At 39.0% G+C, this 18090-nt stretch overlaps 1 protein-coding gene and 1 long non-coding RNA gene across 8 annotated transcripts in view; one reads left to right on the top strand and one right to left on the bottom strand.

The window, feature by feature from the left end:
• LOC141110765 (transcriptional enhancer factor TEF-1-like) overlaps positions 1-18090 on the bottom strand; it is a 126171-nt gene that overhangs the window by 3865 nt on the left and 104216 nt on the right. For 5 of the 6 annotated variants that reach the window (XM_073602358.1, XM_073602361.1, XM_073602362.1 and 2 more), the window contains exons 6-11: positions 16293-16351; positions 13409-13473; positions 8320-8453; positions 2704-2898; positions 1657-1797; positions 714-866 (exon numbers count right to left, since the gene is read on the bottom strand). In XM_073602358.1, coding sequence (XP_073458459.1) covers positions 714-866; positions 1657-1797; positions 2704-2898; positions 8320-8453; positions 13409-13473; positions 16293-16351 — 747 coding nt within the window. The remainder of the gene's footprint in view (positions 1-713; positions 867-1656; positions 1798-2703; positions 2899-8319; positions 8454-13408; positions 13474-16292; positions 16352-18090) is intronic. The other variant, XM_073602364.1, reaches the window with a different exon arrangement.
• The window catches only part of LOC141110766 (uncharacterized), a 90759-nt gene that overhangs the window by 17444 nt on the left and 55225 nt on the right, over positions 1-18090 (top strand). The gene's annotated exons all lie outside the window — the stretch shown is intronic.

Below are 18090 nucleotides of genomic sequence, written 5' to 3'. Positions count from 1 at the left end.
GAAGGCACCAATGCATGCATGCTCTTGAGCCGGGCTGTACACGTCCAGAGATACACAGCGTCGGTAAGCCACAATCCCGCGCTGCAGCTGAGACAGTCCTGGAGCGATGATAGGAGCGAGGTAAATATTTAGAGGGGAGGGGGAGGTGAGGCTAGGGGGCTAAGGATCTTTTTAATGCAAACCTGCAGATGTTTGCTTGCTGACTCTAACATTACAAAGGGTTGTCAGTCGCTGAACATGCTTACAGGACATGAAAACAGGGGTGACACAGCCTGCTACTTACTGTCCAATTAACAATCAGGTAGCGTAAAGCCTAGTACACACTAGTAGCTTTTTTATTTTTGTACAACCCAGTAGGGTTGAACAAAAAAAAAACCTAACAATTCAGAACTCAGGAGGAGACTATCCGGTGTTAGTACATCTCTGCTGTGCTATTGTGTTCTGACAGGGGGATGCATATGTATATTTAGCTGCTTGCTTGGATTTCAATAAAAAAAATTTAGGAAACTGTATGGAAATGACTGCAAAGTCCATTTATACGGATGACATTGACACACCTCTGTATTGAAAACACAGACTGTAATGCACAGCCAACAAAAAAAATACACTGTTTGTATTCTATGCTGCTATGCATCTGAAACACTCAGTTCCCATGTGCCAAGAATGATGGAATTGGCCTATTAACAAAGGAAAGTACAAAAAACATTTTTTACCTGTAGTATAGTAAAGTTTTCTAACACACTGTTCATCATATATTTTTCTGGAAGCTGCTTTAATTTGTGGATGAAATTGATGAGATATTCACACATGGGTGAGCGATGAATGCGATAAAGAAAACGTCCATTTTCAAACCGAGCATACTCTGTCTGTGGGCAAGAAAGAATGGGGATATCAGGATTAACCCACTTATGAACATTTACCTCTGATTAGGATCATTATATTTACATTTTTTATTGAAAGGGATTCTAAGGAAAATTGGATAATCTATCTGTTTAGGACATGTTGGTCCAACATCATGTTAATTTTGGGATTATAGGTCTATAACTGTAGGTAGCATCTGCTGGTAGTGGCACAATCTTTTAGCAAACTGGTTATAGAACAAAATAGATTAATAATCAAGTCCAGAAGGTGCCACCACTAAACCTATGGGCAAAGAAACAGAGGTGTGCACTTTTTAGGAAACCATCATAGGGGCAGGTGAGAGCTCCTCATTCCCTAAAGCAATGGGATTCTTTACAGGTCAACAGAGGTACCCAAATTGCATTGTGGCAAGCTCACCCTGCACACTGATGAGAGTTAAAGATAAAATGGTACATATAAGCACTTTTTGCTTCCTGCTATGAAGGACTTGTTTTAAAATCACTTTAATTTCTAAACTAAACCATGAAGTCTTATAGTTATTTTGCTATTAGACAGTGGTATTGCCCATCATGGCTAAAAGCAGAGGGTCATCATCACACAGAGCAGAAAACTAATTTGTCTGCGAGTGGCAGGGATACAAATCTCACATTTAAAAGGGACATCTTCCCAATGTTTTTGATGCGGAGCAACATTCTTTGAAACCGGCATCCTATTGCCAAGTTGCACCCATGTCAGAAACATGTTTTCTTTTGTAAGGTTAGGTCACTATTAATTCAGAAGACAATAGTTGCTCACCTCTACTTTCTCTACTACTTGCTTTCCAAAGGAGCAGACTTTGGAGGAACAGGTGATGGTCATATTTTCTGGGCTCTCATACTGGCTGCTTACACCATAAAATATGCCTGGCTCATCCTGAATGCTGGTATTGAGGTCAGCCTGTTAACAAAATATTGCAGAAATAAATAGGAGTGAAAACACAACTTTATAAAATGGTATTTGCATAAAGGTGTCCGATTTATAGAAATCTGGTACAGAGCCATCCTGCTGTTTAGCAGATGCATGGGGGTATCAAGAATCCTAATGGCAGCCCTACACACTGAAAAGCTCAGTGCAGTTTCCCTTGCTAGGAACCACAAAGCATTATGCAGTTGCTCTGCAGCTGCATTTTTGGAATGGGCGCAGGGACCCTTTCCCTGCATTTTCCATATGTAGCAGCCAATACTAAAGAATGGGCTGCTATGCCTGCCCAAACGTGGCTGCAGGGAAACTGGAATACAGTAATGTGAATTTAGGCTTAAGTACGGTAAACAAGCTTTCTACAAAATAGGAGAGAAGATTAAACAGGAAAACAAATGGAAATAAACTAATCTGATGACTGAAAATAAGAACACAGTGGGGTTGATTTACTAAAACTAGTGCAGCTTTGCACAGAAACAAATCCGCTTCCAGGTTTTTTTTTTTTTTTTTGTCAAAACTTAATTGAACAAGCTAAAGTTAGAAGCGGATTGGTTACCATGCACAGCTGCACCAGATTTTGCACTTGAGTTTTAGTAGATCAACCCCAAAGTATATTTATGTAATATGAACACCTAACTGAATAGCCATACATAGCCCAATCTTTTAGAAATTTCCATGTGTGTATGATTGATAAAGGCATGACTTAATGAACAATAATTGTCCCCACTCTAAAAACTGCATTGTGTTATCTATTCAGCTGAGAAGCAAATAGGGCCTAGTAGTTCTTCCCTATTCGTACAAATCATTATAAAATAAAGACTTTCAGTTTAACCTGTTGGGAACAATTACAATTGTTTAATCAACAACACAACTGAGATCTCCTACCCAGAACTTGACCAAAAAGAAGGCATTGGGTGGCCCTTTCTCGTATAGCTCTTTAAGTCCACCCTTCTTTTCAGGAAACTTGTCGTAAATCTGACGCACATCCACAGACTCCAGTAATGCATCACTATAGGAGGGATTCGACTGGCTGATATGTACATACAGATGCTTGTTGTACTGTGGAGAAAAATGTACAAACTATAGCTCAAGATGATTTACCTGTATATAGGTTACTGGCGTGAGAACAAATCTATACTATATACAGTTGTGCTAAAAAGTTTGCATACCCTGGCAGAAACCGTGAAATGTTGGCATTAATATTGGAAACATTACTGATCATAACAAAAAAATTCTCTTATTTAACCACTTAAGGACCGGAAGGATTTGCCCCTTAATGATCAGGCCATGTTTTGCGATACGGCACTGGGTCGCTTTAAGTGACAACTGCACAGTCGCGCGACGCTGTACCCAAACAAAACTGATGTCCTTTTTCCCCCCACATATACAGCTTTCTTTTGGTGGTATTTGAATACCTCTGTAATTTTTTATTTTTTGCGCTATAAACAAAAAAACGGAGCGACAATTCGTTACTAGACCTACTGAATCCTAACAATACAGACTTGATCACGGATGTAGAAATATGGGGCAACTTAGGAGACAATGATCACGGGTCAAATACTTTCAGCATAAATCACACAAATAGGAAACATAAGGAAACCTAAAACAAAAAGAGCCATCTTCCAGAAACTACACTCCTTGCACGAAAATACTAAATAGGATAAAATCCTACGAACAAAGAACATGGAAGAAAATAAAAGCCCTGGGTGGCTTAAGACCAACGTAAAAATTCATACAAAAGCAAAGGAGAAGGCCTTCAAAAAATACAAGGCTGAGGGTTCATCATCAGCATTCCAACTGTACAAAGAATGCAATAAGAAATGTAAGGGTGTAATCAGGGCGGATAAAATAGAACACGAAAGGCACATAGCGGAGGAGAGTAAAAAAATCCTAAGAATCCCGTATTTTGGGATAATCTATCCCGTATTTTGTAGACACTATAACTTTTGTGCAAATCAATATACGCTTACTGCGATATTATTATTTTTTTTATTTTTTTATTTATTTTTTTTTTTTTTTTTACCAAAAATATGTAGACGAATACATATTGGCCTAAACTGAGGAAGAAATTTTGTTTTTAAAAAAAAATTTGAGGGGATATTTATTATAGCAAAAAGTAAAAAATATATATATTTTTTTTTTCAAAATTGTCATAGTTACATAGTTGGTAAGGTTGAAAAAATACACAAGTCCAACCTATGTGTGCGTTTTTATGTCAACATTACATTGTATATCCCTGTATGTTGTGGTCATTTAGGTGCCTATCTAATAGTTTTTTGAAATTATCTGTGCTCCCTGCTAAAACCACTGCTTGTGGAAGAGAATTCCACATTCTTACTGCTCTTACCGTAAAGAGCTCTCTACGCAGTTTCAGGTTAAATTGCTTTTTGTCTAATTTTAGTGAATGGCCACGAGTCTTTTTAAATGCCCTTTTACCCCTATTGTGGGGTCACCAGTACGGTGTTTGTACATGTTCAGTGCTTGTAATCTTTCCTCACAACTAAGATCCTCCAGTCCCTTTTATTAGCTTTGTTTGCCCTTCTCTTTACTCAGATACACTACGTCTAAGGGCCTTCCTTCATCTAGATGGCAGCTCACCTCCTCATAGAAGGTTAATAGATTTGTTTGGCAAGAATGATTTTTCATGAATCCATGTTGATTACTGCTAATGATACCGTTTTCATTACTAAAATGTTGTATATAGTCCCTTATCATCCCTTCCAAGAGCTTGCATACCATTGATGTTAGGCTAACTTGTCTGTATTTCCCAGGGATATATCTGGGTCCTTTTTTAAAGATTGGTGCTACATTGGCATTTCTCCAAACAGCTGGTACCATACAAGTCAGTCGACTGTTCGTAAAAATTAGAAACAACGGTCTGGCAATTACTTGACTGAGTTCCTTAAGGACCCTCGGGTGCAAGCCATCTGGTCCCAGTGACTTATTTATGTTAAGTTTTTCAAGTCTGTTTCTAATTTTATCCTCTGCTAACCATGTGGATGCTTCCTGTGACGTGTCATGAGGATAAACATTGCAGTTTTGGTTACTGAAACACCCTGATTCCCTCGTGAAGACCGAGGAGAAGAATACATTCAAAACCGCCACCATCTAACCATCCTTAGTGACCAGATTCCCTTCATCATTCTTTATGGGGCCAATATGATCTGTCATCCCTCTTTTACTATTTATGTACTTTAAGAATTTCTTAGGATTTTTTTACTCTCCTCCGCTATGTGCCTTTCGTGTTCTATTTTATCCGCCCTGATTACACCCTTACATTTCTTATTGCATTCTTTGTACAGTTGGAATGCTGATGATGAACCCTCAGCCTTGTATTTTTTGAAGGCCTTCTCCTTTGCTTTTGTATGAATTTTTACGTTGGTCTTAAGCCACCCAGGGCTTTTATTTTCTTCCATGTTCTTTGTTCGTAGGATTTTATCCTATTTAGTATTTTCGTGCAAGGAGTGTAGTTTGTGGAAGATGGCTCTTTTTGTTTTAGGTTTCCTTATGTTTCCTATTTGTGTGATTTATGCTGAAAGTATTTGACCCGTGATCATTGTCTCCTAAGTTGCCCCATATTTCTACATCCGTGATCAAGTCTGTATTGTTAGGATTCAGTAGGTCTATTATTTTTTTTACTAGTAATGGTGGCGATCTGCAATTTTTAGCGGGACTGCGACATTGCGGCGGACAGATCGGACACTTGACACTTTTTTGGGACCATTGACATTTATACAGCGATTAGTGCTATACAAATGCACTGATTACTGTGTAAATGTCACTGGCAGGGAAGGGGTTAACACTAGGGGGCGTTTAAGGGGTTAACTGTGTTCCCTCATGTGCGTTTCTAACTGTGGGGGGAAAGGACTGACTGGAGGAGGAGACAGATCACTGTTCCTAATTACTAGGAACAGCAGATCTGTATCCCCTCCCGTCAGAACGGGGATTTGTGTGTTTACATACACAGATCCCCCTTCTGACTCTCGTGGCCGTGATCGCGGGTGGCTGGCAGACAACGCGGCCACTGGCCACATGCATTGGGTCCCCCACTGTGCAGCGGGCATGCACGTGCCTGCTATGGCTCTTAAAAGGAGCCCACATACAGGTACAGCGTATAATGATGGCGTCTGGTCGGCAAGTGGTTAAAATATTACTGAACCCAGGACCATGCATTCACTATATCTGGTCTCCCACAATATACAGAAAATGGAAATGCAATAGTTTTAGTAAATAAACTGCTAAATATAGCTTTTCTCATCAGCAGTTAGGGCAATCTTGTGACGTCTATCAGTGTCTGGTTGTAGGAGGAGTTTTCATTCTACTCTGACTGTCCATGAAGCTGCAGGACCCCTGACCCTCTGTCTGGACAGTGCTGATTGGCCCTGTGCTGATCACATGCAGTTTCCCCAAGAAAAAAAAAATCTAGCAATACACACCAAACTGAGCATGTGCAGCTTGTCCCCTGGCTTGTTCTATCAGCAGATGGATTGGGGACAGTGGAAGAAGGGTGACGGACAGAGACTACAGGATCAAACAGCCTTTTTACAAAATGCAGAGAATTGTGCAGAGGTTACCCTTAGGTTCCACAGTGAGCATGCTTTACTGCATATACAGACTGGTTTTACTGTTGTGGGTTTAGTAACACTTTAAGGATAGTGATCATATGAAGTAATTTATTATCACATAGTTGTCTGGCTCCTTTTTAAATCATAGTGAAAATAGAAAACATCCAAATGGCCCTGATCAAAAGTTTACATACCGTGGAATGTTTGGGCTTGGCACAGACATACAAGGTGACACACACAGGTTAAAATGGCAGTTAAAGGTTAATTTCCCACATCTGTGGCTTTTTAAATTGAAATTAGTGTGTGTATAAATTATCAATGTGGTTGTTAGCTCTCACATAATTGCACTGAGCAGGCTGGATACTGAGCCATGAAGAGATGGACTTGTGTCGTTTTTTAACCTCACCTACTATAAGAGCAGAAAAAAAAAAACTGTCAAAAGACCTGCGTAACAAGGTAATGGAACTTTATAAAGATGTAAAAGGATATAAAAAGATATCCAAAGTCTTACATTTGCCAGTAAATGCTGCTCACTCATTGGCGCAGTAAAAGGTTTCTTTCTGGCAACTCGACTGTGCAAATGATTTTTGTTCAAGTATTGTCGTATTGTGCTCCTTAAAAACAACCACACCGTCTTTTTCAAGAGCAGCCTGTATTTCTCCTGAGGTTATCTGTGGGGTTTTCTTTGAATCCCGAACAATTCCTCTGGCAGTTGTGGCTGTAATCTTTCTTGGTCTTCCTGACCTTGGCTTGGTATCAAGAGATCCCTGGAATTTCCACTTCTTAATAAGTGAGCAGTACTTATTGTCAATTTAAGGCTTTGGATATCTTTTTATATCCTTTTCCATCTTTCCAAAGTGCCATTACCTTTGTTACACAGGTCTTTTTTCTGCTCTCCATGGCTCAGTATCCAGCCTGCTCAGTGCATTCACATGAGAGCTAACAAACGCATTGACAATTTATGCACAGACACTAATTGCAATTTTAAAAGCCACAGATGTGGGGAAATTAACCTTTAATTGCCATTTTAACCTGTGTGGGTCACCTTGTATGTCTGTACCAAGGCCAAACATTCCAGGGTATATAAACTTTTGATCAGGACCATTTGGATGATTTCTGTTATTATGACTTTAAAGTAGCCAATCAAATATATGTGATAATAAACGGCTTAATATGATTGCGATCCTTGAATAAAATATTTTTAAATAAAAAGTTTGATTAGTCATGATTAGTCATATTTACAATATTAATGCCAAAATTTCACAATTTCTGGCAGGTAGAGCTGCAGGATTCTGGATAAAATGAGAATCGCTATTTTTTTGCTTGGAATAAAGATCATAACTCTCGGTGTAACATCATCTTTCACGTTATATTGGGCTCATTTTACTGTTAAATTAATAATAAAAAAAAAAAAAAAAAACTGTATTTTTCCCCAAAAAATTGTGTTTGAAAGACTGCTGCGCAAATACAGTGTGACATACAGTAAAATATTGCAATAACTGCCATTTTATTCTCTAGGGTCTCTGCTAAAAATATATAATGTTTGGGGGTTCTAAGTAATTTTCTAGCTAAAAACACTGATTTTAATTCGTAAGCAACAAGTGTCAGAAAAAGGCTTAGTCTTCAAGTGGTTAAACTGACCTCATTTGCAGACCAAAGTTCATTCCTTTCATCTGTAAATGAACAGAAAGATACAATGTTTCTTTTATCTCTTTTTCAGCGCTGAACAATGTTGATAAACATTGCCGGCTGTTTTTTTTTTTTTTTTACAGTTTTGTTACATGAATCGTGGAAATGCTGGATTAAAATCTTGTGAGGGTTTGAATCGAGATCACGATTTATTAATGATTAATTGTGCAGATATACTGCCGGGGTATGCAAACTTTTCAGCACAACTGTATGTACAAATCAGAATTGTACTATAGATTGTACTTACTGCATCAGGTTCTCCTTGCTGTTCCATAAAGGCCATGAATTCCACTAAACGCAGCTTAGGCGTGCCAATAGAGCGGCCTTGCCATGCAGGCCCTGTAGGTACCGGAGACAGACTGGCAGGACTGGCATTATAACCTTAACAGTCAAAGAAAACTTGAGTTAAAAGGAAATTCTAAATACATAAAAGTAATGTAGGCATAAGATGAGGCAATACCATGTAGAAACATAGAAAAGTGACAGCAGAAAAAGACTGGAGTAGTCTATCGAGTCTGCCCATTTAAAAAAAAAAAAAATTATTTTTGTGTCGTTTTTGTTTTCGCTAACTGTATTGTCTGACTATAGATCTTTGTCACTACCTCTGCTAGAAGTTTGTTCCAAGCATCAATTATCCTTTCAGTAAAATAATACTTTCTAAGATTTGTTTTGAACTTTCCTCCAGTTAGCTTGAGGTCATGTCCCTGTTTTCTTGATTTTGGTTTCATATTGAAAAAACTGCCCTGCTGAACCTTATTCATCCCCTTGATGTATTCAACAACTTCAATACTGGGCACTTTCACCCCTTTCCTGCCCAGGCCAATTTTCAGCGCTGTCGCATTTTGAATGACAATTGCGCAATCATGCGACACTGTACCCAAATGAAATTTTTATCAATTCACCCAAAAAGAGCTTTCTTTTGGTGGTATTTAATCACCGCAGGGTTTTTTGATTTTTTGCTAAAAAAAAAAACAAAGACCGAAAATAAATAAGTAAATAAGCTTTTCTTAGTTTTGGCTAGAAAATTTTGTAAATAGGTAATTTTTGCCCTTCACTCATGTGCACTGATAGGCTGCACTGATGGGCACCAATGAGGTGGCACTAATATGCAGCACTTATGGGCACTGATAGGCGGCACTGATTGCATTCACTGATGGGCATCACTGCTGGGCACTGTTGGGGCTGCACTGATCATCAGGGCACGGATGATCAGTGCCCTTATTATCTGTATAGGTCTCCCCTGTGAGAAAATGCCGCTGATCGGCTCTCCTCTCCTCACACACTGTCAGTGTGAGAAGAGGAAATCCGATAACTGGCATTTCCTGGTTTACGTGTGATCAGCTGTGACTGGACAGAGCTGATCACACGGGTAAAGAGCTATGTCATTGGCTCTTTACCGAGATCGGGGATGTGTTGTGTGCCGATCGCTGCATTGCGGGCGCGCAAGCACGGCGAGAGTGGGGCGACATCCTATGATATCACCCCAGAGCATCAGAGCCTTCCCACCACAATTTGTCTGTACGGCGGGTGGGAGGTGGTCAAAGATTTCCATCATGTCTCCCCTTTCCCTTCTTTCCTCCAGACTGTACACTATATACAATAGTCCATCCAGTTCAACCTGTGTTGGTGTACGTGTGTCAGTGTCTACAAAGATTGTTCATATCGCTGTGTGTTGTGTTCTTTAAGATATACATCCAAGAGTCTTTTAAAAATAGCCATACTCCCCACAGCCACCACCAATCGTGGAAGATAATTCCACATCCTTATTGCCCCGACAGTAAAAAAAAAAAACCTGCGCAGCTTAAGGTTAAACCGCTTCTCTTCCAGTCTCATTGTGTGACCCCATGTCCTCTTACACATCCTGAGACTAAATAGTTTCTTTCCTATGCTGGTATCCCCATTAAGGTATTTGTAGATCGATATGTCCCCTCAAGGGTCGCTTCTCTAGCAAGAATGAATTTAGTGATTCCAGTCGTTCCTCATAATTCAGGTCCTCCAGTCCCCTTATTAGTTTGTTGCCCTTCTTTGGACTCTCTCCAGCTCCAGCACATCCCTTCTGAGGACTGGTGACCAGAACTGGACAGAATATTCCAGATGTGGCCGGATCAGAATTTTATAAAGTGGCAGGATTATAGTTTTATCCCTAGAGTATATGCCTTTTTTTATGCATGCTAATATTTGTCCGGCTTTGGTAGCTGCAGCTTGCATGCTATTGCTCATTTACCATTTGTCTGCCCACTCCATTATTTTGTTCAGGTCATTCTGTAAAATTTCTAGATCCTGATGTGAAGTTCTTGCCCTGCTATTTATAGCATCCTCTATATCATTTATGAATAAATTGAATAGAATTGGTCCCAAGACAGAATCTTGGGGTATCCCACTCGCACTCCCGACCAGTCTGAGTACGTTATTTACCACCACCCTTTGGACACGTCCCTGTAACCAGCACAAACCTTAAGCTACATGCCCATTTTTACAGCCATTTTAATGAGCATTTTTTGCAGCTCCATGTTAGCTAATGGCTTCATGCCCACCATGGCGTTTTTGAGCTGTAAGTGGCATAGGCATTTTTAAGCTCCAAAAAAAACCCCAGGACCAGTGCGTTCTGAGGCTCCAGAGCTGTAAAAACGCCAGACGCCAGTAAAAGGTGTTAAACGCGATTTAACGAGGCTTAACGCTGTATACACATCGTTATGCCCCGTCCATCGTTTCTGTCTCTATTCCAAATCAATGGTTCCCTATGGGGGCCCATTGATTTGAATAGAAGTCGCACCAGAAGTCGGATCAAGATGATCTGACTTGCGGTGCAACTTGTGCTGAGAATCTTGAAGGGGAACCCCAACAAAATTTTGCATGAGGTTCCCCCCAAGATTCATACCAGACCCTTATCTGAGCACACAGCCAGGCAGGTCATTAAAGGGTGGTGGGAGACTTTCCTGACCTGCCGGGCTGCATGCTCGGATAAGGGTCTGGTATGGATCTTGGGGGGAACCTCACGCAAAACTTTGTCGGTGTTCTCCATCAAAATTTTCAGCACAAGTCGCACCGCAAACCGGATCATCTTGATCCAACTTCTATTCAAATCAATGGGCTCCCATAGAGAACCATTGATTTTGAATAGAGACAGAGAAATGCGGCTGTAAAGCTAGCATGGCTAAACGTGCATTGACGCCAATGCAAAAAAGGGGAAAAAAAAAAATATCGCATTTTTAACGCTGCTTTTTTCCTGGCATTGGAACTAGCTTTGCAGCTCGTTTTTTAAAACATCCCTGGGCATGTAGCCTTATGGTCCATGCCTGCAGACCTCCACTTGTATATTAAGTGTTTAGGAGGAACTGTATCAAATGCTTTTGCAAAATCCAAATACACTAAATCCACTGGCCTCCACTATCTAGATGGCAGCTCACTTCCTCGTAGAATGTTAGCAGATTGGTCTGGCAGGAACGACCTTTCATAAACTCATGCTAATTACTACTAAGTATTTTTTTCCTCAGTAAATGTTTGGATATAGTCCCTTATCATCCCCTCCAATAAATTACCTACATATTGATGTTAGGCTGAATAGTCTGTAGTTTCCAGGGATTTGTCTCTACCCTTTTCTGAATATTGGTACCACATTGGCTTTTCTCCAATCAGCTGGTACCAATGCTGCCAGTATGCTGTCCGCAAAGATTAGGAACAATGGTCTGGCTATAACCTGACTGAGTTCTTTGAGGACTCTCGGGTGTAAGCCATCTGGTCCTGGTAAATTATTTGATGATTTATTTGGTGATTCTGAAGTTGCTCCCAATAGGTTTTATCCACCAACCTTTTATCATTTTTGTTACCAGTCTCTGGACTTCTATTTTATCATTACCTTTGTGTAAGTGAGGTCTCCAGAACTAAAACACAGTATTCCAAATGAGGTCTCACCAAAGATCTATATATAGGGGAATCAGAACCTCCTTCCTCCTGCTGGTAATCCCTTTAGTTATACATCCTAGAATTCTACATAGGTTTTAGGTAACCAACCTACCTTAGGTGTGCGCAACCCATTGCATTAGGGTGTGCACCTCAAAGCTCAAAACACACATGCATGTATATAGCAGTGAAGCAGTGGACGATGTCAGTAGGGCAGAGGTTGGTGTCAGTAGGGCAGTGGACGTTTCAGTAGTTAATTTCTATAATTTTTTTTATTACAACTTTGTATAATTTTATATATTTTTTTTTATAATCATGTATTTCTATTATTACATTTTTTAGGAGCATTGGGAGGCTTTGGAGAAATATCAGAGGTATAAACCCCTGATGTCTCCCTTTTAAAACAGAGCAAGGGACTAAGAACAAAGATTTCCCAGTCCCTTTCTCTGCAGCCAAGCATTGGGGGAATCTGTGTAGGAAGGCATCATTAGGGTGTGCCCAGGCACACCTGGCACACCCTGCACGCACGTCTATGCGAATCTACATAGGTTTTAGGTAACCAATCTACATAGGTTTTAGGTAACCAATGCAATACAATGTGTATCTAATCTAATGTGTGAAGATAGATATGATGATTAATAGCTATTAGATAATTAATAAACACTTTATGCGACACTTCACAATTGTTTTTGTGTGAAAATGCTTCATTTGTAATAATAAATATGATGATGAAGTAGAAACAGTATTTTTCCAGAGGATGTGAACATTTATCATGCTATTGAAGGTACTATTAGCCATAAATTGGTATTTTATTAATGTGCTGTTATTTTAGATCCATTTGGAATAGGTTGGCTTTCTGCCTTCTGCTATAAGCTCCTCATAGAAATGCACTGTTAAACCCAGCCAGCAAATCCTATGCGGGAACTGACTTTTGCATGTGGAATAATGCAAAAAAAAAAAAAAATATTATAAAATGAATGTGGTAAATTCAGCCAATCTATGTGATGATTTTTTTTTATTTTCCCAAACAGGATAGCTTTATTGGAAAAATATAAAAACAATACAATACATTCACCAAAGAAAAAAAACAACTGTTTGGCATGGCAGTGTAGAATCATGACAAAGAGAATCAGTATGTGCTTACATTTTTAGTAAATTAAAAATAAAATGATTTTCAAAGTCATAAATAAATGTATGATAACGAGCATTCCACATGCGTTATGCTTTTGCATTCAATCTATCGTATTCTATCTCTAATCTATGATTACCACGTGCAAACCAATATCCTAAATACAATACAAAATATTTTTATATTTGTAGCCAATAGGAGGAAACAAGGAAAACAAAAAGGTCAAAATAAAAAGACTGAAAACAGAAAAAGATATAGGGAAGATGTAAAGCTGTCACAACTTAAAAGGCAGAAAGAAAATCTGTACCTGGTACAGCAGGAGGGGGGGCAGCGGGCTGCAGGGGGTATGGAGGCTGGGAAAACGGCTTAACGCTAAAGAAAATAATACAAATGATAAAATAAATACAAGTAAATAAATAAAATGGAAACCCATTCACCTTTGAAGCCCTTTTCTGTCCCATGAAGCATTGTAATTAAAAGGAAAAAAATCACAGAAAGAAAGATTGATAAACAGTGGCATACATGTAGCAAACTTGGGTGTAAAAAAAAAAAAAAAAAAAAAAAAAAGTGTAGTCATTAGACTCATCTTAACTGTTGTCATTTATATAAATTGTTTGATCACATTTACATCCAGAATTGCCAACATGATTATAGCAAATCTAGTATTTCCAAAAAGTATAAAATTAGCAATAATATTCTGGGACAGAGGCCCACACACTATAATCATACCTTTCAAATTAAAAAAAATGGAGGGGTGATACCAGGCTATAACTTTGGTTTGTCCAACTGACCTGAGCAGATTTCATTTATTTCTAAAACGTCAGACTGCCTTGGGACCCAAAAGCTCTCTAAAAATCAGAACTGGCTGGAAATATGCACAGCGATGTTCCTATTCATAGAAATGATTGGCTGATCATACAATATATAGAGGTAGCTAGGCTTCTGAGTCACAGGAATCTAGTGTACAGCTTTAAAGGCTAAGTTCACCTTTTTCTAAATTCCAGCTCCCCTATGTACCAATAAAGCATTAATGTACTTTTTTTGCAAAAATATCAAAGCTTCCCATAAAATCTACAGACACGTACCTTACTGTCCTAGATATACGATTCCAAACGTATCGATTGCTTCTGTCTTGTGTCCTTACAGACTGTAGGTCATGACACAGGAAGGAGTTGATAGCGGACCTCATTAGCACACACCCTGCATCCTCCACCCTCCCACTTGCACGTTTTTTTTTTAAATGAAATGCAATCAATCAGTGATCATCCTTCTCACTAAATACACAATCAGATTACATAGTGTATGGCCATCTTTATTACAAGTACATAGAAGGGAGTGAACAGAAACACTCAGCTGTCAAGCCCCGTTCACAACTCTGCATAGTGGAAACTCGCATTCCCACATGCATTTTTTTTTTTTAGCGAGGTGGGGAAGCGTTTGAGCATTTTCACTCATCACACATAGGGCAGCCCATCCACCTGAATTGGCTGCCCTACACACAGAAATCGCCCCAAAGAAGCTTCAGAACTTTTTTTTTTTTTTTTTTTTTTTTTTTTAGAGCGGAGCTTGGTGTTTTTTTTACTGCGATTTTTGTTGCAGTGCATTTCTGAAATGCACACATGTGAATGGAGCCTCATTATTCTTGTGTTATCGCTCCAATTTCACTAAACAAGTGGGCATAAGCTATACGATCTGATTGTACAATCTTCTTTAGATTTACTAAATTTATATAAAAGGAGGAAACACCTATCTAGCCAGTCACTCTATATCCAATCAGGCAGGCCCTTGCACTACATAATTGATGGTAGATCTAAAGAAGATTGTTCAATCAGATTGTATAGTGTATGGCCACCTTTTTACACCTAAAATTACTAGTTGCGCTTTCAGTGCCATTAATTGGTAACGGCACCCCAAACACAGAAGCAAACACACATTTTGGCAATGCTGCAAAAAACGCACAGTAAAAAACACGCAACCCACAAAATGCCAACATGTCCCATAAGTCACATATAGCACAGCCCATTAAAATCAGCAGGCTGCCCTATGTGTGTCACAGGAAAAACGAGCCACAAAACATTCACTCCCACTATGCTAGATGTGAATGGGTCCTGAAAGTGAAATTGGTTCAATAACACAAGAACAATAAGGCTCCATTTACATCTGTGCGTTTCCTTGCATTTCAGAAATGCACTGCACCAAAAATTGCAGTAAAAAATGCACCAAGCTCCGCTCTAAAAAAAAGTTCTGAAGCTTCTTTGGGGTGATTGCTGTGTGTAGGGCAGCACATTCAGGTGGATTGGCTGCCCTAAGTGCGATTAGTGAAAATGCTCCAAAACACCTCCCCACCTTGCAAAAAAAAAAAAAATGCATGTAGGAATGCGAGTTCCCGCTACGCAGAGATGTGAATGGGGCTTGACAGCTGAGTGTTTCTGTATACTCCCTTCTATGTACTTGTATAAAGATGGCAATACACTATGCAATCTGATTGTGTATTGTGTATTTAGTGAGAAGGATGATCACTGATTGATTGCATTTCATTTAAAAAACGTGCAGCTGGGAGTGGGAGGGTGGATGATGCAGGGTGTGTGCTAATGAGGTCAGCTGGTCAACTCCTTCCTGTGTCATGACCCACAGTCTGTAAGGACGCAAGACAGAAGCAATAGATACGTTTTGAATCATGGATGTAGAACAGTAAGGTACATGTCTGTAGATTTTGTGGAAAACTTTAATATTTTTGCAAAAAAAGTACATGAATGCTATATTGGTGCATAGGGGAGCTGGAATTTAGAAAAAGAAAAAAAAAAAAAAAAAAAAAAAGATGAACTTAGCCTTTAACTTTAAAATTGCAATAAAGCCTACATTCCTAACACATGCTGGTAGGTTAATTGGCTCCTGTCTAAACTGGCCATAGTATGTATATGTATGAATGTGAACTAAGCAGATCGTAAGCTTCTTGAAGGTCGGGACTGAGGTCAATCTACAATATATATGTAAAGTGCTGTGTAAATTAAGGCACTATATAAGTACCTGTAATAAATATATAAAAATAAAACAGTTATTCAATGCATGTTTTAAAAGTCTTATAGAAAAACATGTTAAAAGAATGCATTGCCAGCAAGAAAATATGTTTGTACAGAACGTGACATTATCAGAGAGACTAATGACAAAATGTGTAAGTGGGCAGTACTTACTCTTGTGTCGGCCGGGGCGGGCCAGCTCCTCCAGGCCAAAACTGGAAAAATTCTGGAGACTAGAGAGAAAAAAAAAGAAGGGTTTATCATATCTACACTGTGTTTGCAACAAATTTGATATCTGTGTTTAAAGTAATAAAAGAAAGAAATAGAATAAATTTGAGTGAGAAAATGCATTTGCAAAATTTACTATAAAACTGTGCTGGAAGACTTGGGGTTGATTTACTAAAGGCAAATAGGCTGTTCACTTTGCATGCAAATGTTCATGTTAAAAAGGTCATGTAGCCTTCGCTTTGTGGATGTAGTTAAAATTTACATTGCAAAAAATACTTAAGTCACATGCACAGAAAAAAAAGCTGAATTTTTGCTTGCATGTGATTGAATGATGGGAGGTTAGCAAAGCTTCACCTCATTCACTAAGCTAGAGAGAAAATTCCCTTGCAAAGTGAACAGCCTATTTGCCTTTAGTAAGTCAACCCCTATATCTTCCATGAGGTAAGTAAGACTTTCTGCTGTGTTCCTGCAGCTTCACAAGGGAACAGAATAAAAACCACAGGCATATACGGAATATAAGGCATATAAGGAAACCAGCCTCTAAAGCTGGTAATAGATGGATTTTTATTTTATTTTTTTGATCATCCAGCTGACTGGAAATGGAAAAAACAGAAAAAAAACAAAAAAAAAAAAAAAAAAAACAACACACACACACACACACACACAAACAATCTGATTCCTATCGTCAGAATGCACTGATACACCTAATGCTGCAGTCGATAGGCTGTCTGCGCTCATCAAATGAAAATATACCAACAGCCCCCAACCAGCAAATATCAATCCATTTATGGCCAGCTTTACCTGCACTAAAACATTTTTCTGAATTCTACTCTGCTTTAGCATTGTGTGTACTGCAAACTAATGCGCTTTTAAGGCCACTGTACACATTAGGGGTTAAAATGGTGCTTTGGACTTTCTATTGCTCAGTCTCTAGCGCCAAAAACAGCACGTCAGATGACCTAAATGACGAGACCATCCAGCTAAATGTCTGCTTTGTGCTAAATTGAACGCAAGCTGCAATGTTTGCTAAGACGATGCAGCAGCCCTTGTTCTCCTTAATGTGTAACTAAAGGCAAAACTTTTTTTCCCCATTTCGCAGAGAGTGGCGAGGTATTAGGCCTCACATACACTGCTCCTGGTAAACGGACGTTTTCAGCTGCCCCTGAACTCATCCAATGTTATCTTATCAGTACATGTACACAGGTTCGTTTAGTGTCATTTTTAGGCAGTTGAGTTTAGAGGCCTTTTTTGGAAAGAAAAAAAAAAGAGTTCAGATGCTGAGTTTAGAGGCATTTCAAGCGCTAAACACTTCTAAACGCGGTAACTCGTGTTTAGCCATGTTTCGTTTACAGGCGTTTTTCATTTTTGGCTATTTTGAAAAAAAGAGGAGGTATCTTCCAATAGTTTTGGTTATGGGGTGGGTAGAGAAAAGAAATCTTCCCAATGGGACACAGATGGCAAAAAAAAAAAAACTGGCAGGAGTTATAATCTTCTCTTACTTTATCCAACATGAAAACAATTTTTACCTATAGATCTACTTTAATGGCTCTCCCAAGTGGTAGGGCTCACTTGGAGGAACAGTGAACTAGAGCCTTCATACCGACTGTGCTATAGTCTTTAATGCTTGTGCCCTATAAGGGAATACCGGTAGGAAATATTATGCAGGTGCTTTGATCATTTAATACTGTAAGTAGAAGTAGATATTGAATTACAGAAAAAAAACTCCAGTCAAAACTTTATTTTG

This window comes from Aquarana catesbeiana, linkage group LG10, assembly GCF_042186555.1.
Source record: "Aquarana catesbeiana isolate 2022-GZ linkage group LG10, ASM4218655v1, whole genome shotgun sequence".
NCBI lineage: Eukaryota > Metazoa > Chordata > Amphibia > Anura > Ranidae > Aquarana > Aquarana catesbeiana.
Note: the sequence above shows the minus strand (reverse complement) of the source record. Positions and strands in the feature narration are given on the sequence as shown.